This window comes from Lissotriton vulgaris, chromosome 7, assembly GCF_964263255.1.
Source record: "Lissotriton vulgaris chromosome 7, aLisVul1.2, whole genome shotgun sequence".
Taxonomy (NCBI): Eukaryota; Metazoa; Chordata; class Amphibia; order Caudata; family Salamandridae; genus Lissotriton; species Lissotriton vulgaris.
The window spans coordinates 904,457,556-904,480,137 of NC_141695.1; the positions used below are offsets into that span (position 1 = coordinate 904,457,556).

General features: G+C 46.2%; 1 protein-coding gene across 2 annotated transcripts in view; it reads right to left on the minus strand.

The window, feature by feature from the left end:
• The window catches only part of CANX (calnexin), a 468,009-nt gene that overhangs the window by 290,542 nt on the left and 154,885 nt on the right, over window positions 1-22,582 (minus strand). For both annotated transcript variants that reach the window (XM_086931347.1, XM_086931348.1), the window contains one exon: window positions 1,429-1,510. In XM_086931347.1, coding sequence (XP_086787473.1) covers window positions 1,429-1,510 — 82 coding nt within the window. The remainder of the gene's footprint in view (window positions 1-1,428; window positions 1,511-22,582) is intronic.

Sequence of the window (22,582 nt, forward strand, 5' to 3'; positions counted from 1 at the left end):
ATCTTTCATGAGAGGAGGGCTCTTTGGGAGGGCCCTAGGACCCTCAAAGGCCACTTAAAGAACGTATCTTTCCTCTCTTGAAGAGCATGCAGACTAATGATCTCTGTGCATCTCAACATCCATCTGGAGAATTTCTGGAAGTAATAACAAGTCTCTGGATGATGAGAAGGCAAACTCTATACAGAGAGGGTGGGTCGGATTTTGCCATCTTTTTGCCACATGAAAGCATTTGTTAAACAGATGGCATTTTTTGACTGCCAAAAAATAAATTTCAGTCAGAAAGATGGCTAAAGACTTAAAACTGTTGGGTGAAAGGAAAAAGTTTAGTTTTAGAAGAGACATTTTGGACAGGGATGTAAAAAAAAATAAACTGAAGAGCTAAGAGACCCCCACAGTAGAAGCCAGAAAAAACAACTGACCTGTCACCTGTGGGACATGATGGGATACAGGAGGTCCTAAAAGCACAGTGCCAGTTTTTCTCTATTATGTTTTTCCAATGCGGCCTACGGGCTAACAATGCCTTGCATTTCCTTGCCTTTTTCCTTTCAAATAAAGGCTCGCTTTACCCTTGGAAGAGTGTATATATGTTTGACATGTTTAAAGTATATGGTTTATTTTAAATTAAACATTCCATGAAATTTGGGCATTTATTAGCCTATATTTTCTATAGGCTGCATGTGGATATATAAATATACGGACGTGGTTGAAACGCATCGTCCTTGTTTGCCATACCAAGATTAAACTGACCGAGTGGGCTCATGTGGATTCTTTCAAGAAAATCCCTTTGCTGTGCCAGATATATATACACACACACACACACACACACACACACACACACACACACACACACACATACATTTATACACACATACATATATACAAATATATACACATACATATACATACACATATCTTTTTTCACCACTTCATACTTTTTAAGGTCAAAACATGTGTAAGGAATTTGATATGTGCTCTGGGGACCCTGCACCTTGGCGGCACTCTTCAATGCTTACGACTTTGAGGAGTATTCCCCTGGAAGAGAAGCGTTGGGACACCTATTTTGCCCTGCATCAAACAAAAAAATGAATCCTAAAAACACAATTAAGTTTCAAGATGTTTCATAACCAACAATCACTTTGGTCTTGTCAGGATCTACTTAACCAGCTCAATGCCATTTTCACAGCTGGCACAGAATGCCTTAAACATCACGTCAACCTCCAGCAGAAAGACTAGAACTGCAGTGTGTGTGTCTTCACACTGATGAAACTGTAGCCCCGGAGACAAACTGACATTGGTCTCATGGGACACATGGAACAAGTGAGGGTTTATTAATGATTCACATTATTTGCACACCCATCATTTCTTGGACTCTATACTATTAACACTCAAAGCCTCAAACATAAAGCAAGAAAAAAGATTTAGTCTTACCAGATTCAGGTCTGCAGTCTTTGAGAGTAGTTTCACATATGCACCACCACACTCAATTCCATTTTGGAAATTAACCTCATACCTAAAATAATCAATAATGTTTGAGTCAATATATTAAAGCATACCTTTGTGGTTCTTTGTGACAATGTCAAAATATGATATGAAAGGCAAAACAAGCAGTTTCTTATTTGTTGCAACGTTTTACTGCGTTTTATTACTAAAATAGTCTGAACAGATTGTAAAGCTGTGCCGTCCAACTTACTAGGTTTTCAGGGACCTCCTGTAATTTTCAAACAATTAAATTGGCAATCACTGGAGGTTTCCAGTTCTACTGCACATCACAGCTCTGCTCTAGGTCAGGAGTACACCCAAATGGCTATGCTCTCTGGGATGTAGTGACCAATGGGGTCTTTTGTCTCCATCATATCTAACATGTATGAAGTTTGTAGGTTTGTGTGGGATAAAGATTAAGCGATGAACAGATTAGCAGATATCTTGTGTGTGCTGTACCAAGTGGGTGGGTGCTCCTTTGTGTCAAGCTGGTGAGAACTATCTGATAAACCAACCTACACGTAATACAGCCTTCCCAAACCACTTTCTCACTTTTCTGTATTGTTTCTCTCCCATGGCAAATGGATCAGAGGTCGACCTGTGTGTGAGGCAAATAAATAACCAATGGTCTGACTGGGACGCAGGAGCAAAGAAACCATCGACATCTGGCAAGAAGAAAAGACCGGATGCTACTCTGGGGTGGGACGAGCCTGGAATCTTTTTGATGGTGCAGGCTATGCGATTGGCTTTAGGATCTTGGCTTACTGGTACTGGACACCTCTACCAGGTTTATTTTTGTCCAGTAGCAGGTTTATTTTTGTCATGGCACAAAAGGCCTGCTCAGGAGTGTTGGCAAATAGGCTGCTGAACAACTAATTGGTCTCAGATGTACTGATACTTTCCCTCCACAGAGTGTCCATGCCTGTGAAACCTGTGGCGTTTTAAAGCTGCTGTGATTGGGGAGAGAAATAAAAAATAAACAAAACATACCTACATGTCCAAAGATAGGCTGGGCAACTTAATAGTTCAAGACCTGCACAAGACTAAAGGCTAACAGACTAGAGCTAGTGTAAGGAGAGCTTGACAGATCTAGCTGCCCAGTTCACCAAATTTCAGAAGGAAAAAAGAAGATTTGCAATACTGATGAAATGAACTACTACATTGTCACTGTGGAAGCAAGGATGAACCTGCACTGTAGCAGGCCCATGCTACGCATGTATGTAATCTTCAGCCCCATAGTGATCAGAAAGCAGCCTGCCTTTTGCTCCTGGTGTTGTGCGAGTGTATGCACTGACCTCCATGTGGCTGCTTCGCAAATATCGGTTACTGAAACATTTGAGCCAAGCTGCTTCAGCTCTGGTAGACTTAACCCTAGGTTTTTCTAGAAGAGGATTATTTGTTAATAGATAAAGAAATGAAATCTAAAACACTTCTGTCAAAAGCTTACTCGGACGTGACTAGGCTCTATCTAATAAGGCCATAAATTATTTTAAAAATATTTTGTTTAGTCTAGATGGAAGCGAAGTACCACTCTAAGGTCTTTTTTAGGTCTTTATTTTTGAATATTTAAGCAAGTAAGACAATATATTCTGGAATATTCTTGGAGATGCATACCATATGAATTAAATTTGTCACAAGATTGTCTAGTACATTTTACCACTCACCATGTTTACAACATCCCTTGGGTACATATAATCATGCCCAAATGTACTGTAGACCCAATACATCTCTTTATGCACTACAAGTAGAGGCGGTGTCCTCTTGTCACTAAATTGTGTCTGAGCGATCCCCAAATGTCTATAGATCTCAATATGCTTGGTAGTAACATTGAATGGACCTTAGTTTGGGTGTTGCATTGTGTTACCCATAAGCCATTAGGAAAATGTAAGTGTTGCACCCCTCCCCACCACATAGCCATTCTTCTTCCCAGCAGGAGAGCCAGTGCAGTAAAATCTCCTGTAGGTTTTTTAGGAACCTCCTTTACATATCCTAGTAAAGTCAACAGTGGAGTTATCTCCATCTGGTTACCTATCATGTCAGCGAGTTTCTCTTACATACTACCAACATTTTACCGACACCTAGGCATAGCTGTGCGAGGTGTAAAAGCCCCAAGCTGAGGGCAGTGGAAGGATTAGTTACTTACCTGTAATCCTAGTTCTCATCCAAGGGTATACTCATCAAAGTCCTAATTAATGAATAATCCCCGCCCATGTGCGGGATCCCGGAGCATTTAGAATATACATATATATACATATATATGCATATGTGAAAACATATACATGCAGCCTAAAATATTTCCAAAATGGCAAAGATGCTGAAATTACATATGTTTGCATAGTAGCAGCTATCCTCTCCCAACCCCTAAGGAAGAAAGAGCAGTAAACATTTCTCATACAACAATGCTTTATTTTAGGCTGCAGCAGAGTAGAAAGAAACAAAGAAAACCGACACCTTGCCTTTAAGTCATTAGAGTAGGGGTACCGTGCCTTTAAGACCTGTAGGCGACCCCCTGCTCCCATGATGCCCCACAGGTGGCAGTTAGGTCAGTTCTTTTTGGAGGTGCATAAACACTTGAGTAAATCCGTAAGTAACATACCATAACTTTGCAGTAATGCTCGTCCGGGGAGGTGGGTGGGTTGCTTATTACTTTGAGGAGTATACCCCTGGATGAGAACTAGGATTACAGGTAAGTAACTAAGCCTTCTCATCCAGGGGATACTCATCAATAGTTATAATCTATAAATAGATTAGCAAGCCCATACCCAAAGTCTTGCAGACGAACAATCAAGTATACAGCAAAAACATGTATCAACATCACATTTATAAAGCAGTTATGCAAACAAATTCCTCAAAGAGGCCAGTCCCACTTGGGCATCGGCCTGTGTATCTGAATCTAGGCAATAATGACGGGTAAAGGTATGTACTGAACGCCATTTAGCCGCCTTACAAATCTCAGATATTGGAATGTTGCGAAGGGGAGCTGTAGTAGAAGCTTTCCCTCTGGTAGAGTGTGCATGAGGTTTGTCCTGAAAAGCTTTGTTAGCTAATTGGTAAGACAGAGCTATACAGGAGACGATCCATCGTGAAATAGATCTTTTTGAAGCGGACAGACCGGTATTAGTTGACCCATAATTAACAAAGAGTCGGTCAGACTTCCTAAGTGGAAGAGTTTTAGCCAGGTAAAATTTCAAAACCCTCCGGAGATCTAGAGTGTGTAAAGATCTCCGGGGGAGTGGTTGGTTGAGGAAAGAAAGTCGGCAGAGTAATGGTCTGATTGATATGGAAATCCGAGACCACCTTGGGCAGGAAGCCTGGATGTGTTCTCCGCAACACCCTATGGCATGAAACACTGTGTAAGGTTCGTTACAACACACGGCTTGGATCTCGCTCACCCAACGGGCAGAGGTGATAGCAACCAAAAAAGCAGCTTTCCAGGTCAAGTGCTGCAAAGAGGCCTTATGGATAGGCTCAACGGGAGCACCCAACAATTTGGTAAGTACGATGTTAAGCTCCCAGGGAGGAGAGGGGGACCTCACTGGTGGAAACACTTTAAGGCCCTCTAAGAAATCTTTGACCACAGGCATGAGGAAGAATGAGGTCTGAGAAGGAGACTTCCTATAGGCTGTCATTGCTGCTAAGTGAACCCTGATGGAGGGGTACTTCAGGCCTGACCTTGCCAAATGCAATGAGTAGGGGAGAATCACCTGCTCCTGACCTTGGATTGGATAAAGAGAATTGTCCATACACCAAATGTAAAATCTCTTCCACTTGAATGCATAAGACTTTCTAGTGGAGGGTCTCTTTGCCTCTTTAAGAATGTTCATGCAGTCTGCTGAAAGGTCTAGGCGGCCATATTGGATGACCTCAGGAGCCATGCCGTCAATCAAAGGGAAGGAATGTTGGGGGTGGGGAACACCCTTCCCTCGTCCTTAGTCAGCAGGTCTGAGCGGCAGGGCAGTCTCCGGTGAGGAACCTCCGACAGCTGGAGGAGATCCGGGTACCACCAATAGCGTGGCCACTCCGGCGCCATCAGGATCATCCTGGTGTTGGTCCTGTAGAATTTCTGTATCACCGCCGGGATCCGAGGCAGGGGAGGAAAAGAGTACAGCAATGTCTGAGACCAGCTGATCAAAAGTGCATTCCCTGTGATCCCTGCTGGGGGAATCTTGACTCGAAGACTGGGCATTTTGCGTTTGCCGTGTCTGCGAACAGATCCATGTCTGGTACGCCCCATTGTCGTGAGCTTCTACGAAGTCTCTGCTTAGGCCGTCTGCCTGAACATTCAGGATTGCTGGCAGGTGAACTGCCACGATGGAGAGACCTCTCGCCAGAATACAGCGCCAAATGGATGGAGCTTCCAGAGACCGACCTTGTGACCTTGTGCCTCCCTGCTTGTTCAGATAGAACATTGTTGTTGTGTTGTCCGTCTGAACTTGAATGTGGTTGGTGCACAGAGATGGGTAGAGGGATTTCAGCGCCAGATAGACAGACAGACCGGAGCGCCAAGAAGTTGATGTGGAAGCTTGACCTTGTACCTGAAGCTGGTCCATAAGAGCACCCCAGCCGTGCATTGAGGCATCTGTGACCACTGTCTGCGATGGAGGCGACTAATGAAATGGGACCCCCTGCAGAAGATGAGAACGTTTCATCCACCATATGATGGAGTCTGGCAACTTGGTGGAGAGAAACATGATCTTCCCATTGACCTCTGAGACCATTGGCCCTCGAGTGTCTACTGCAGAACCCTCATGTGCAGGCGTGCATTGGGCACAATGTAGATGCACAAGGTCATCGATCCCAGTAGTGACAACACTTGCCTGGCTTTGGGTGTCTAGCAGGGTGCGGCATTTCAGAAGCATGGATGACAACCTCTCCTCCGAAGGACACACGCTTGCCTCTGTGGAGTCCATGGAGGCGCCCAGGTAGTGTATTCGTTGGGTGGGATGGAGTACTGACTTTTTGTAGTTGACCTGCAAGCCCAAGGAATGCATCAGGTTGAGACAGTAAGAAAGATGGCTCTGAAGCAGAACAGGTGTGGAGCTTTTCAGGAGCCAGTCGTCTAGGTAGGGATAGACTAAGATCTTCCACCTGCAGAGGAAGGCAGCCACCACAGCCATGCACTTGGAGAATGTCTGCGGGGCGGATCTGAGGCTGAACAGTAGCACTCAATACTGGTAGTGGTCTATCTGAAACCTGAGAAATTTCCGATGCTTTACTGAGACAGGTATATGAAAGTAAGAGTCCTGCAGGTCGATGGTACAAATCCAGTCCGCCTGGTAAGGTGTGGAAAGATTTGGTGCAGGGCTAGCATACAAAATTTTTCTTTTCTGATAAACCTGTTCAGCAGACATAGGTCGAGGATAGGTCTGTACTCTTTGGCTACTCCTAGTTTTTGGACTAGAGTGGCAGGAGTATACTCCCGGATTTCTTCGCATGGGAGGGACCTCCTCTATTGCCTTTATCACAAGAAGGGTAGAAACTTCGTCCTTCAACAGCTGACTTTGAATTCAAGGAAGGCGCTTGAGTTGAGGGGACACTTGCGGAGGAGGAGACTTAAACCTCAGCAAGTAACCATGCTGCACAATACTCTGCACCAGTTTGTCCTTTGTAATGGTTTTCCACTCGTCCAGGTGATACGCTACACTCCCTCCCACCGGAGTGGCGAGCGTTTGAGGAGGAAGTCACAATTCAAGGTTTGGGAGGCTGCTTGGAGGTGGACTGTTTATTGTTATTGCCTCTGCCTCTACCAGGGCTTCAGTCCCGCGGCCGATGTTGTTCAACTCCAACCCGGATGGGTTAGAAATCGAGGCCCCTGCTTCCACGCTGGGTTAGGCCGAGAATGAAAACACAACGTAGCTTCATCATTCGAGAAGATGGAAATCTTGGGATTACACCTTTAAGCTCAGCAACACTTCAGCCACACGGGAGTCTGGTGCGAATTCAGGATCAATATCAGGATTTATGAGCTACTGGCGGAGGTCGGCGGAGCCGGGAGCTTACGGGCCATCTTGGTTGCTAGCATAGCTCCTCTCTCTCTAACTGCAATGTTATACAAATAAAACTAATAGTTTACCTGTTGGTGTAGTTTTGCAGCTTGAAGATCTTTCTGGATTCACTATGCTGTGCATTATTCCGCGGTCTAGTGGTTGGGTCCATTCTTTGGTTTTTTTTTTTTTCGTAGCCCAGGTGGGCGTCGATGTCCCACCTTTTGGTGTCCTTCTCGTTACTTCGGCACGCTTCCTGCGGAAGCTCCAACCCTTGGGCGCCATCTTCGGATTCTTTTTTTCTCGTTTTGTGTTCTGTTTGCGAATCCTTGGCAATGTTCAAGTAAGTGTTTTACCGGCTTAGTCCTTCAAGGTGTGTTTTCAGTATTGCCCTTGTTTTTCCACCTGCTTTTCCAGCCTCATCTTTCTGGCGGAGGTGGGTGGGTTCGCTAGTGAATCCAGAAAGATCTTCAATCTGCAAAACTACACAGACAGGTAAGAAACTATCCGTTTTGCAGCGTGAATCTTTCTGGATTCACTATGCTGTGCATAGACTTAGTAGCGGTTTGTTATGTTTGTGGCGGCTGGGTGGAAGATGAGCGTTGGTTGTTGAACATAGGTTGAAGCACTTTCTGTCCTACTTGTGCTTCCTTGTTTATCCTAGTAGAGCGGGCCCATTCTCCCTCTGCTAGTTCTGGGTCTGCTTGTTTGTGCCAGAATTGTATTGTCTGCACAATCCATCTTGCAATGGTTCCCTTTGTTACTGGTCTACCCAGAAAACTGCTTGCGAAGGACACAAAGAACTGCTTTGTCTTCCTGAGTTCCTTTGTTCTTTCTATGTAGTGCATTACTGCCCTTCTAGCGTCCAGCGCCCTCTCTGCGCTTGCGGCCGGTTTCTGAAAGAAACTTGGTATTTGCACTGTCTGGTTGATGTGGAACCTCAACACCACCTTTGGCATAAAGTGTGGGTCCGTTCTCATCACCACCCAATCATTGTGCATCTGGATGTAGGGTTCTTGCAGTGTTAGCGCCTGTAGTTCGCTCACCCTGCGCAGTGAGGTGATTGCCACCAAGAAAGCGGTCTTCATTGTTAGCATTTGTAGAGAGGCCTTAAGGATGGGTTCAAAAGGCGCTTTCATGAGCTCTGTTAGGACTAAATTAAGGTTCCATGCCGGTGGCAGCATCTTCTTTGGAGGCGCGATCCTTTTTGCCCCTTCCAGGAATGTAAATGTAAATGTACAGGAATTTATATAGCGCAAATCACCAACCGGTCTCTAAGCGCTTGCTTAGGGGACCTGTCCTGGTATTCCCCTGTGAGATAACCCCGACAGGGTATCCACAAGGTGAAAGCCAGGCATCCCGCCGAGAGGGGCCGTTGTGGAGATTAAGCAAGCTATTGCCCAGAGTCGCAGAGTGTGAACCCGTGAATCGAGTAGGCACCGGAGCGAGAATTGTCGAGTCCATGGACATTTTAGGACTCAAGACCCCGCCGAGCCGGGAATTGAACCTTGGTCCCGGGCTGACCTCTGCTTCCAGGTCTGCCTCCTCTAACCAGTGAGCCACACTTCTCCACTATCTCTTTACTATCTGTGATGTAAAGAAACTCTTCCCTGTTTCTCCTCTTGTGTAGGCCACTATTGCTGCCAGGTTTACTCTCAGCGAGGATGAGCTTAGCTTTTCCTTCAGCAGGTGCGTGAGATGCTGTAGCACCGTTGATTCTCTTGTCATCCTTTTGTGTAGCTTCTTGCTGCACCATTGTGTGAACCATTTCCATTTTGCCACATAGCACCTTCGTGTGCTAGGTCTCCTTGCCTCTCGTAGTATCCGCAGGGTGCTCTCAGGCTCTGGGTGTAATACCTCTCCGTTTTGCATGGAGTGTAGGTCCTTCCTTTTTCCGAATTTGTGGGGAGCACCTTGTGCCATTTCCATTATCTGTGAGTACCAGGTCTGCCTGGCCCACTGTGGTGCCACCAGGATCAGAGTTCATGCTGCTGGTTCTGCACTTGTTGAATAGTGTGTATCAGTGGCATCGGGGGAAAAGCGAAGGCAAATGTTTTCGACCAACTTATCCATAGGGCATTCCCCAGGGATCCTTCTCCTGCTGCCTGGATGCGAAGCTTTGGCATTTTGCATTCAGGTGTGTTGAAAATAGGTCTATTGACGGTGTTCCCCACCTTCTGAATAGCTTTTGTGTTTCCTGCGTATTGAGCTCCCACTCGTGGGATGCCGATGTTTGTCTGCTGAGCCAGTCTGCTTCCACATTGTCTTTTCCTGGTAGGTGTATGGCTAACGGGTCTATTTTTCAGTGGGATGGCCCATCTCCATATCTCCCGAGCTAGGTTTGATAGCGGAGCCGATTGTGTTCCTCTCTGTTTGTTGATGTAGAACATAGTCGTGTTGTCTGTTTGGATCAACACTCTCTGGTTGTACAGTTTCGTCTGGAAAGCTTTCGGGGGGAGGAACACGGTCTTTAGTTCCAGGTAGTTGATGTGCTTGACCGCATCCGCTAGAGTCCACAGATCCCTCACCCTGAGCTTGCTCATGTGTGCTCCCCATCCCTTCTGGGATCAGTCTGTTGTGATGGTCACCATTGGGGTTGGTGGTGTTAGAGGCTTCCCTTCTGTTATGTTCTCCTTGCTCCACTACAACCTCTCCTCCTGCACTGCGTGCGTTACGACCACTAGATCTTCCCAACTTCCAGTAGCTTGTGACCATTGTCCTTGCAGCCATTCTTGGAATCGTCTCATGTGGAGGCGTAAGTTTGGTATCAAATGTATACACGAGGCCATCATGCCCAAGACCTTGCTCGCTGTCCTCACTGTCAGAGCTCGCGCCTTCTGGTAGAGGCGCGTCTCCTTCAGTAGTGCCACTGTCCTTGTCGCTGGGGAACACTTTGCACTGTATGGTGTTGATCTGTGCTCCCAGTAAGATTTTTACTTGCTCTGGTTCCATAGAGGATTTTCCCCAGTGAATGAAGAATCCCAGGTCCATCAGCGTACTTGTCACGCGTTGTGCGTGCTCCTTACATGATCTGTGTGAGCTTGCCTTTATAAGACAGTCTTCCAGGTAAGGGTATACATGGATCCCTTCCCGTCTTAGGTGCGCTGCCACTGCTGCGAGGCACTTGGTGAAGACCCGTGGTGCAGATTTTAGTCCGAATGCTAGGGTTGTGAACTGGTAGTAGTCTTTGTTTATTGTAAATCTCAGTAGGTGTTTGTGCCGCCTGTTCATTGGAATGTGCAGGTAACCATCTCTGAGGTCTATGGTGGCCATGAAATCTCCGTCCCTTATCTGAGGAATGACCTCCTGTAAGGACGTCATCTTGAATTTCTGTGTCTTTATGAACTTGTTCAGGAACCTTAGGTCTAGGATGGGCCTCATTGTTTCGTCCACCTTTGGCACGAGGAAGTATGTGGAGTACACTCGCTTGTTTCTTTCTCGGTATGGTACTAGCTCGATGGCCTCCTTTTCCAGGAGGTCCGTTGCTTCCCTTTGAAGTAGCTCTACCTCTTTTCCTGACTGCACCCTACTTTTTGTCTTTGTTTGGCGGTGTCTTTTCCAGTTCTATGCAGTATCCGAACTGCATGATGTTGAGTATCCATTTGTCTGGAAGAAAAGACTTAACCTGCTTCCTACTGGTGTTACATGTTCTGCAATGTGTGTTCCGTGTAACCCTGAGTCGGTCTTTTTGTGCTCCACCCTGGGAGGCTTTGTGCGTGTGGACTCTGATCTCGTGACGGAGTCACTTAGAGGCGGGTTGTTGGCCCCCTCTTGTTTTGTCCACGTCCGATCCCTCTCCCGCGAAATGACTGGCCTCTCTGTTGGTCTCAGTGTTGTTTCTGGTGCCCTTGCTGTGTTTGGTTGTAGTCATGCTGTGACTTTCGGAATGTCTGGTTTGATGTTCCTGGTTGGATCCCCCCCTTCCGTTAGGTCTCCGTGACGCGGTATCTTTGTTCCTCTGAATTGCAGGGCCCCCATGGACCTTGCAGTTTCGTTTTCCTTTTTCAGATGGGTGAGCTTTTCATCAACCGGCGCCCCAAAAAGTGTCTCCCCGTTGAAAGGGGTGCTAAGAATGTTATGCTGTACCTCTGGCTTGAAGCCCGAAATCCTGAGCCAAGCCGGTCTTCTCTCAGTGATTCCCAACATCATCTGCCTGCTGGACGGGTCTGCTCCATCCAAGGCAGTTTTGAGGCAGGCATTTGCCACGTTCTTCCCTTCCTCCACCAGGTGTGCAGCTCTTTGCTGGTACTCCTCTGGTAGGTGCTGCAGCAGCTGTCCGATCTCATCCAGGATGTGGTACTGGTGCCTGTTCAGCAGGGCGTTTGAGTTTGCCATGCGCCAGTGCATTGCAGCATTCCATTCTATCTTTCTCCCAGTTAGGTCCATCAACTTGCTTTCCTTGTCTGGAGGTGGCCCTGAAGTCGTTGGGACATTAGCCCTCTTCCTGGCGGTCGCCGCAATAATGGAGTCCGCCGTAACAGATCCTCTGATATATGGAGGGTCCTTGGCGGAGTGTTTATTTCTTCTCCGTCCTAGGCGTGACAGACCTGCATGTCGCTGGTTCCTTGAACGCCTCCTTCCCCTGGGCCATGACACTCTCGAGCATAGGGAGATACCGGCTCCTGGTTTGCATGGGGAGTAGGGTCTCCAGGAGGAAGTCTACTTTTCGTTTCTCTTTATCTAGCTTCACTCCAAAAGCTGTTGCCGCGTTCTTGATCATGTTGTAGACTCCAATGTCATCTGGCGGCGAAGGCCTCGAAGGGTACGTGTCCACGGCCACTTCTGGGCTCTCGGTGTAGAGGTCCTGCCACTCCAGGTCCTGTGTCCCTGAGGATGCTGATCAGAGGGTCGTCCGCTGATAGTCTTCCCCCTCATCATAGTATGAGGCTTCTTCATCCAGGTGTTCCTGGGCTTCAGGACTTTTCAGCTGCTCTTCAACCTCGAAGTCCTCCTCCTCTACTTCCACGACCACCATGCTTTGCTACGACGGGATGCTGAATCTCTTCATTTATTCGTCCAACTCCTTCTTTCGTTGAAGGATGTTATCCATCTCGGCCTAGAGCCGTCTTTTCTTCCTTTCCATTTGGGCAGCCTGTTCGGCGTCGAACAGGTCGGCTGCTCTCTTCGTCGTAAATTTCGACATCGAGATGGGCTTTGGGTCTTTCGCCGGCACCGAAGCCATCTTCTGGGCCCCCTCTTTCGAAGTCGAATTTTCCTTTTCGGGGACGTTCGACGACGACTTTGGTTTTTTGCCGGTCTTCGCCGCCTGGGAGTCCTTTTCGAAGGATTCGCAGGGCAGTTTGTCCTTGGATGCAGCTGTGGCCGTCAAGATTTTTGGCGCCAGTGCTCCCTTCGAGGACTTAGACTGTTTTTCTAGAGTCTGCCTCAGATTGTCGAGGCTCGGTCGGGGCTTTATGGGTCGTCTACTCTCCTACCTCTTTAGAAGTCTTCTTATCGTTCTCTAAGACCGTGTAGCTGTTGTCTTCTCCGGCGACGATATCCTCCTCGTCGCTCGAGAACCCCATGTCACGAAGGGACGGCTGTTGACTTTTGCCCTGCATGTTGTAGTTGTCCCGTCTCTATCGCTCTCTAACCCGGAGAGTCTTCGGTGTGAAGGCGGAGCAGGCGTTGCAGTCCTTGCTCTCGTGATCGATCGGTAGGCAGAGGTTGCAAACCGGGTGTTGATCCTTCTGCGCGTATTTGTGGTGGCAGTTACGGCAGAAATTAAAAAGGCGTGTTGTCCATGTCGCGCGTTCAGGGGGCCCCCTGTGCGCATCCTCCGTTGGACTACGAAGTTCTTCGAAGTTCTCCTTCCTCTTAGTCGTCCCTGCTCGAAGTGGTTATCCATAGTCGTCTTTTTAGGCTTTTCCTTGCAAAGCGGCTTATCAGTGTCTTCTTTCCCTCCAAAACTCTGGAGACACTCGTGGAACGATCCAGACCCAAGGCGGAAAAAAGAATCTAAAGAGGTCGCCCAAGGGTGGGAGCTTCCGCAGGAAGCGTGCCGACGTCACGAGAAGGACAGCAAAAGGTGGGACGTCGATGCCCACCTGGGTTACGAAAAGAAAAAAACTATGATTCCGGATCCAACCACTAGATCGCGGAGTAATGCACAGCATAGTGAATCCAGAAAGATTCACACTGCAAAACTGCAAGAGTAAAGTGAATAGGACTGATCTGGCATAAAGCAGCAAAGAAAGAGGAAGATTGGGCAGTTAAAGAGGGCTACATTCACCTCGGGGCCCTGTGATTGGTGCAGAGGACAAAGACACTCTACCCATGGACACTATTGTTTTCTTGTTATTCCCGATGTTTCCTGGGAATAGTTGGTTTGTTTTGGTGACTTTAAAATGGCTGCGATCATAAAAGTGAAGAAAGATAAAGCATAATCCTCGCCTCCGGTCCCGACATAGAATATGCTGCATTATTAACACCATTCTCACTCCTAAAATACTAAAACACTATCACCCTAGCACCAAGAGAAGCAGCAGCCATAACATTCCTGAACCCTGACTAGGTCCTATATAGCTGGGAGTCATACCGACCGCTATCATTAATTAACTTCAATAAGATTCTTGCGAAGGTACTCAAAACACAAATAGACTATTGCCACTAACGCTGGGACTGATCCGCCCTGACCTGGCAGAGTTTGTATCCAGAGGGTCTACTGCATATAACTTACGAACACTTTCGCAATGACGCACCAAACAGACCCAGATCTCGAAAAAAGCAGTGGAATTTCTAAATGCAGCTTAAGCTTGTGATTCAGCAGAACTGCTGTTTCTACAACTGTCGTTTGCAGAATGGAAGTAGATATGGGTATGCTGCAGTAGACATAATTACTGTACACCCAACCAGTTGCTAAGAAAAATAAATGGTAAGATATCCGCTTCAATAAGCAGAGAGAGGAAACAATAGCGGTGTTCTCAGTCGCCTGCTGTGAGAAAGTGCCATCTTTCTTGCATGGTATGCTCCCACTTTTTGCTGAATTGCGCGAGTGCCACTGGCTGTGACCTCTTTGTCCTATCCTACTTCCCCCCTTGCCCTGAGCAAGTGACCAGGAGCTCAGTTGGTGGCCTGCTAGCCAGCAGCCACCAACCGAAGGCCCCCTTTCCCCATTGGATATCATAGGGCCTACCTACCTCTGCACCTGGCCGCCCTTGAGCCGCTGGGACCGATCTAACTGTACTTACCGGACCCTGGGGGACCCCTGAGTCTATGCCCAGAACCTTAACTTCAACAACCAAGTACTCACCTGGAAACCGGTAATTCACTTACCTGCCATTGGATAACATTGACCTATTTTGACTCAAACATTTTGAGTGTGAAGTTTTGAAAACTGGAATTCAGGCTTTGGCTGATTTTATAGGAATATTTTTAAAGTACTCACCTGGGATCAGGGGAGAAGGGGAGACAGGCCGGTAGGGCTGGGGCCAAGTCAGTGGGAGTTGTCCTATTGTTAACTGCTGCACAGCTGTTCGGTCCTTCTTTTCTTCCTTGTCGTTTCTCGATCTGAGTAAGCAAGGTTCAGGGTGGGGTGGGTACACCCCCTATGGTGCCACCCTCCAGTGGGAGGGGGGCAGGAGTCTGTCCCTGGTTGGTTGGGTCCCCGTCCTAAAGATGGCGGGGACTCTAAGTTGTGCTTCACCTCGCCTCCCCACCTGAGGGGTGGAGTTTGCAGAGGTGGGAACACCTCTTTCCCTCACTTGTTTTTCCCGCTGGTTCTCCGGCTCAAAGTGGGGGTAGAACCAGTGTGGACCACTTGCTGAAAGCAGCAAGTGCTCTGGAGAGGCTCACAAAGGAGGCATGCCTTTGAAGCCAAGGTTTGGCAACTTGTCCCAGGATGTGCATTGTTTCAGGCCTCGACCCAGAAGTCCAGAAACAAGTCTGTTGATGGCAGCCTAAGCAGCCACTCAGTGGGGACACTAGAAGTTGTTCGAGTTTCAGGGGGCATCTCTAAGATGCCCTCTGTTGTGCATTTTACATTAAATCCCACACTGGCATCAGTGTGGGTTTAATGTGCTGAGAAGTCTGAAACCAAACCTCCCAGTTTTCAGTGTAGCCATTATCGCGTTGTGGAGTTCGTAATGACAAACTCCCAGCACCATATACTCTTAATGACAGCACTGCACATACAATGTCAAAGACTGATGGACTTGGGCACTGTACCCTAGGGCACCTGTACCCTCACCACTTGTGTAGTGCACCCAGCTAGAGGGGTGACTGATCTATGCCAGGGCAGTGGTTTGTAGGCATGACACACAGGGATGTGTGCCATGTCGACTTCACTTTGGTCTGCAACAAGACACGCATCCTGCAAAGGCAGTGTGAAAGTGTCAGGGAACAGGGCCTCTAAGGGTGGCACAATAAGTGCTGCAGCCCTTAGAGGCCTTCTCTGGTCACAGTGCCCTGGCTAACTGTGGTACCATTTACTGGGGGCTGACCTGTGGCCAGAGATGCCAATTGAGTTTAGGCTTCAATGCAATTTTAGGGAAGGAATATAGGCCCTGGGTACCTGATATGTGGGAATCTAGGATCCTAGTGAAATCTTCCCGATTCATGCCCATATATAGGTATAATTCACCCAATCCTTATATAGGCATAAGGAATCATTACCTTATTTAGCCTTAGCCTGTGCAGCCCAATTACGCATGGCTACTTCCACTAAACTGAGAATCCACAACGATTTCTTGGTAAAACCAGCCTTCAGCAGACCGGTACCTCCCCCTGCTTGAATACTAATTTATCCAAGAACTCCTGGAGTTTTCAAGGAACTGAGACACTAGTGACGATATCATGTCCAATCTTACGTCAAACCTGGCACATTCAACGTATAAATACACCTACATTTGCCCAGTCAAACATGCAGTGGTTTAGGAGCAGATCGACTACTTGCTCGACGCCCTGCTGCTGCAAGTGCCGAAGGAAGCCGACCCTCCAACTGACACACTGAGAAGACACTGACTTTTCTCTTGCTAAGAAATCCAGCTCCGGTGTTTCCAGGCTACCCCTGCGGGTTGCTGGGAGAACGAGTCCTGAGAGAGGGATACAAGACCTCATTCTAAAACCAAGGTACGAGCTGATTAGATCCTTTGAGAATTCTTGGAACAGATTCTTGGCAAAAAATTACTAGACTTAAGCTACACTACTTAGGTTAGATACACCGGGGTAGGTGCATTATAGAAGCACCAGTTGAGTACTTTTAGCCATTATTTTATCACTGTATGTATTTTCAGGGGTGGGGAATTTGTATCGCCCGACGCCCTGGACATGAGGATTCTTGTTGCAGACAAGAAGTTTTATTGTCTGCTTAGTCCTCCGGACAAGCAGACATTCTCTTTAACCCTTGTGCCGCTAATATAATCACAAACCAGTTAGTATCCGATTGGAATATGCAATCTTAGTGAATACGCCTTTTTTTAAGGTAATTACGGTAACTACTAAAAGCCTGGCTGCAGCTGTGAGAAAGTTTGTGCTGTTGTTTTAATCTTCCCTCCGTTGTTTTAATCTCCCAATCGGAATGATCTCCCCTTCGCATCTACACGCGTATTTAACCCTGCAAGTGCATTTGCACAAATAAACTTTTGGCATGTCTTTCTGAGCTCCCCAGCCGGCCCTGCCAAAAAGCCAAAAAATACCGTTATTGCTCACTGTATCTGTAAGGTCCGTCAGGGCTGGCTCTAGGGCGGTGCGATCAGTGCCACCGTACCGGGCGTTGACTTGGAAAGGGCGCCCTGTTTGGAAATATATTATGGCTTACAAACCACCTGCTGCCTCGTTCGTTCCCTCCAGCAATTTTCAGATATCAATAAAAATGTCAAGATTACTCCAGTGATTAATGTTCTTCTTGGAGAGAGAAGGAGTTTTGTCTAGTGGAAGTTTGACTACTCGTAAGTTAGCTCAGAGGGTTACTATGCCTGCTGCTAAAAACGTGTGCCATGCAGATTGCAAAGTGCATGTAATATTAATAGGTAAATAGGTTACTGGTATTGTCAGAGAGATATTTTTGTTATTTTGCAGTTATAAGTTAGAATCCTAATAGAGAACAATGGGGTATTAACTGTCATCAAAGCTCTGCATGCAAACTGCAGGGTTTATATTAGACCTACATGTTTTTTTTGCCCGGCTTTTCCTTAACCTGATCTAGCTAAAAAGGGTCATTTGGGTAGAAATGAATTACTATTGAAGAAAACCCCTAACAATTATGTGTTATTTAAATTCTGAATTTGTGCTTTTCCAGACCAAGGACTATATCTGCCTATCAGTAAAGTATGGATGACTTGTGAGTCTTACTTCTTGTAATCTTCTGTCTTCTGTAACGTGTTTCTTATACACTGATTTACACGCGTGATTGTCTGTCAAATGTGTTTATGATGTACAGTGCTCTGACACCTCACACTGGTACGAGTGGCGCTATAAAACGAAATAAATCTGAGAGACTGGTTATGGAGATTTGAGGGGCACTGTTAACTGGTGGTAGTGAGGGAATAGGAATCTGTGGTGGAGATGGTCACTCGAGGGCGCCAACAAACATTGTCGCACAGGGCGCCACCAATGCTAACGCCGGCCCTGAGGTCTGTTAGAACACCGGCTCCCATATTAGTTTTGCTTCCGGGTGCTAAAAGTTAATGCACATGCGCTCTTAGTTAAACAATAAAGATATGCCACTAGTGGTGCTAGGTGGATTCCCCTGCAGTGGTAGATGCCTACGTGAGCGGGGTCAGGGAAGGTGCATGTCGTACATTACGATTCCTTGAGAGTGTACAGGAATGCTGTGTATGCAAATTCTCGAAAAGAGTAAGAAGTCAGAAGAGCCCTGCGAGCTGAAGTTGAAGGCAAGGAAGCTGAACAAGGAGAATGTGGTGCCACTGGACGCCCTCAATTACATAAAGGGTTACGGATAGAAGATGTACTTGTTTGATAAACATATACAGATTTCTCACTGCTTAAAAGCCCCTGAAGTCAGCTGTGTGTGAACTAACACCAGAGAGCCTTAAAACCAGTAATGCAGGAAATATTTGATGCACTTGCAGAGAGTTCTGAAGTCCCCGATTCAAGGAACTGCTGGGACATTCCTCTATTTACTTTGCAGAAAGATGCATGCTGTCATTTGTGATGCCATTTTCCACAGGAGAGCAGTTTCTGTCCCGGGGAATAGATCGTCTCATTTGCGTAGGCTCAGTGTCAAGGTTGATAAATATGAAATGCAGGAGCTCCCAGGAGGCACTTACCGAAAGCGCAAAAAACTCAACTAGTGGGAACAAAATCCCAACGAAGAGGCAGGCAGCAAGCAACGGAGTGGGACATTGGGCGTGTTTCAAAATGCTCAATGCTTCTTTTAGTACATTGTCTTAAAGGCATATGTTTCCCAATGGAGGTGGTACTGACCTTTCTTCACTGGGAGCTTGCTGTTGGTGGTTGATGCACCCTCTGTGTCCCCTAAGGTGGCCATTCCTCCTTCTCCCTGTCTTCCCCAGTTTTCTAACTTCACTGTTTTCTGTTCCCGCTCAAGTAACCTATCTGATCAGCTGCTACAATTTGTGTTTCACCATACGTGGCTCACTTACCCTGAGCCCGAGCCTAGACTCTCATGGGGATTATCAGGCTCCCCGGGAGAAACGCTAGGTAGTCTGACCCGCTCTGCGCGCTCTCCCCCACTTTCCTCAGGTATTTGGATCCTTTTCTCTAAATACCTCCTTTGTTTAATGCCACACCATAATCATAAATGCCCACCTCAAGCTGTTCTCTAGTGCCCACATATCGGCTTTGAATCCTTCAGCTGCTTGTGCCCAGCCTGTCTCTTCCTCCCACCACATTCACTGAACTTTTAGCACCACATTCTACAGTGCTATATATCAGTCGTTCACAAGTTCTCCCCTACTAGCCAGTACTTGTTGATATTATAGTGCTTCACACTTCACTCGTGTTCTTTTCAAGCACTATCAAAACAGACTTTACCACTACTTAATCAGATGATAATCAGTGACCTTAGAAGGCTGAATGACGGAGGCTGCCCTGCCAGGGTTTTAGTAAGATTCTCTTCCAGCTTGAGCCCAAAACTAAGAGAACATTTAAAGTACCATCATCCCTCCTTCTGTTCAGAGTATAATTTCAGCTGTATAAGTACGTATGAGTATTCATAGGAATGACAAAATAAATAGCAATTCCTAACTTTTTTAATTTAATACTTTCATAGCACTACTTATCCCACTGTAAGGTGCCAGAGCGCTTTACATCTCACACACATTATACACTGACTATTAATCATACAAGTGTGTAGTGTCATAAACAGTCTTTACTGGTAGGGATTATATGCCAGGATTGTTTGGCTGGTAGAAATTGAAAGTTGGAGTTTAAAATATGACACTACCTGGATGGTCTATTAATAATGCTCCCAAAAACTTTTTAGCAGCCTTATAATAACAGATTGAGAACAAACACGGTTCTAAACCCATGTCTTGCAGTTTACATGCAGGTGATTGATGCCAGTTTATAGCTCACTGAATATTGCCTGTTGATTTCTTCAATAACTCACAGCTTGGGTGTTTGTTCTCTCCACCTCAATCAAGCCTGGTCCCCTTGAGGTCTACCTCCGTGCCATCTGTGAGTCTCATAACATTCCCTTCATTGATTTGGGTATGATGCTATTGAAATATCCACTCTCAGAGCTGTATTGTGCAGGCTTCTCAATTTTGACTCTTTCTCTGTTTCTGTGGAGGCAGGTGGCAGGAAGCAAAGTGAGCTGGTTAAGGTAAAAGGGTTGCTCAGAGCGCTTAGATGAGATTGCAGAGGGGTAAAGAAGGCAGAGCAGCCTGTGATAAGCGGAGGCAAGGTGGCAACAGTAGACAAGAGAGGGCTTTGGAAGGGATGAAGCCTATGGTGAAACTGGAGATGGAAGAAAACCTCTTATGAGAGGGGAGGAGAACTTGTAGTGAAATGTGCAAGGGGTACAGAGCCTGTGATGAGGGAGTGGAGAGAAGGTCATGGGATGGGTAGTGAGAGGGATATCCATTCCAATGTATATAGTGTGAAGGTATATTTGTAGTAAGGGAGTGGTGTAATTTAACAGTAAGTGTGTGAAACCCTTGTTGTGAGAAAAGAGAACAGGCGGGTTATGAACCCTTTGATGAAGATGTGGAGTTGGTATGGGCCGTATGGCAAGTTAGTGGAAAGGCAAATGATTACTGCTGATAGCAAGAAAACAGTGTGGAAGGTAATACTTTATAATAAGAGAGTTTGCAAGGGCAAAGAGGCAGAGATGGTCATGTATACTTTGGGTTTTATAGTTGACTAGTAATAAGTCCTTGCTAGTCTGTATAGCTTTTGGTTTTATAGAGTGCATGGGACTAGTGGATTTCTTTACAGGGCTAGAAGATTATTGTATCCCTTTGTCGCTTGGACAAGTACAGTTTTTCAAAAATTCCACACCCCTGTATTTTATGCATTTTATGTATTCTATGTTAACGGCTTAGAAACCATATCATGCTTTTACAGTATTATTTTATAATACTATTCGTATTATATGCCTCGTACTTCTTAACTAGCATTTCAATTGTAGCAGTGCATTTCTTATGCTTAAAAATGAAGACTGTTCAATAAATACTTTTATTAAAAACGCCTGTCTGTCTATTTCGAAGCAACTCTGGTGAAACGAAGCATGCACGATTGAGTGAAATAGCCATCTATTGTTTCCGCGACTCTAGAGATACGTTTCTTTCTGGGGAAACATAGTTGTCATGTTATATGGTTGTCAGAGACTAATCCCTTCTTGTTTATTCGAGAACGTTTCTAGTGACCTCTGAGCTAGCTGGCACTCACAATTAAGTCTAATATATACGATAGAGACCTAGTCGACTCCAGTCCTACGTCTAAACTATAAGGAATATGCTACTTACCAGTATGCATCTGTTCTTGGCATAGAGGGCTGCAGAGTGGTACATTATGAATAGATCGCCATCGTGTGGGGCTTGGATGATTGCACTTGTTTTTCTCTTGGAGAAGTCTTTTGTAGTCACAAGGCTGGTGACTCCTCCCTTGGGTGATAGTGCGCATGGGCATCGGCTCCATCCTTAGATTGTTTTGCCATAGTAGGGTTAGATGGAGTAGTATATAGAATACAGAAAGAGATGCCCATGTAAGTGTACCTAAATAAGATAATGTTGGAACAGACACAGGTTTCCGGGTAGGCAGGGATGGCATGTACCACTCTGCAGCCCTCTATGCCAAGAACAGATGCATACTGGTAAGTAGTATATTCCGTTCGAGGCATATGCGCTGCAGATGGTACATTATGAATAGATTACTCAGCAGTTACCTCCCTAGCGGTGGTCACCAGTGTCTGTTGCAACAGTCTGAAATAAGGCTGTTAATACAGCCTGGCCCGCATTTGCTTGTTGACTTGCCTGCACGTCAACACAGTAGTGTTTCGTGAAGGTATGCGGTGTAGACCAAGTTGCTGCTTTGCATATGTCATCTAGGGGAATGTGCCCTAAGAATGCCATAGATGCCCCATCTGTGCATGTAGAATGAGCTCTAGGGGGAACAGTTAGTGCTCTTTTTGCCTTTATGTAACATATCTGTATACATTTTACAATCCACCTGGCAATACCCGCTTTAGATATAGGGTTGCCTTTATGTGTTGGGGAAAACGCTACAAATAGTTTAGTTTTCCTGAAAGTTTGTGTTCTTTCTATGTAATATAATATTGCCCTTTTGACATCTAGGGCCCTCTCTGCTACCGTCTGTGGCTTTGGAAAAAAAGACTGGTAGTTCCACTGGCTGATTGATGTGGAATGCTGCAACTACTTTAGGCAAGAACTTTGGGTTTGTTCTAAGAACCACCTTATTCTGGTGTAACTGTAGAAATGGTTCTTGTATTGTTATGCAAATGCTACTTACAAGTATGCATCTGTTCTTGGCATGTAGGGCTGCTGACATTCATATCTGTGCATAGATCGCCACCTAGTGTTGGGTCCGGATGATTGCACATTGTTGTCCTGGAAGAGTCTTCGAAGTATCACGAGATAGGTGGCTCCTCCCCTGGACTACAGTGCGCATGGGCATCGCCTCCATCCCCAGATTGTTTTTAGCCATTGGCAGAGATGGAGTGAAGAATGTGAGTG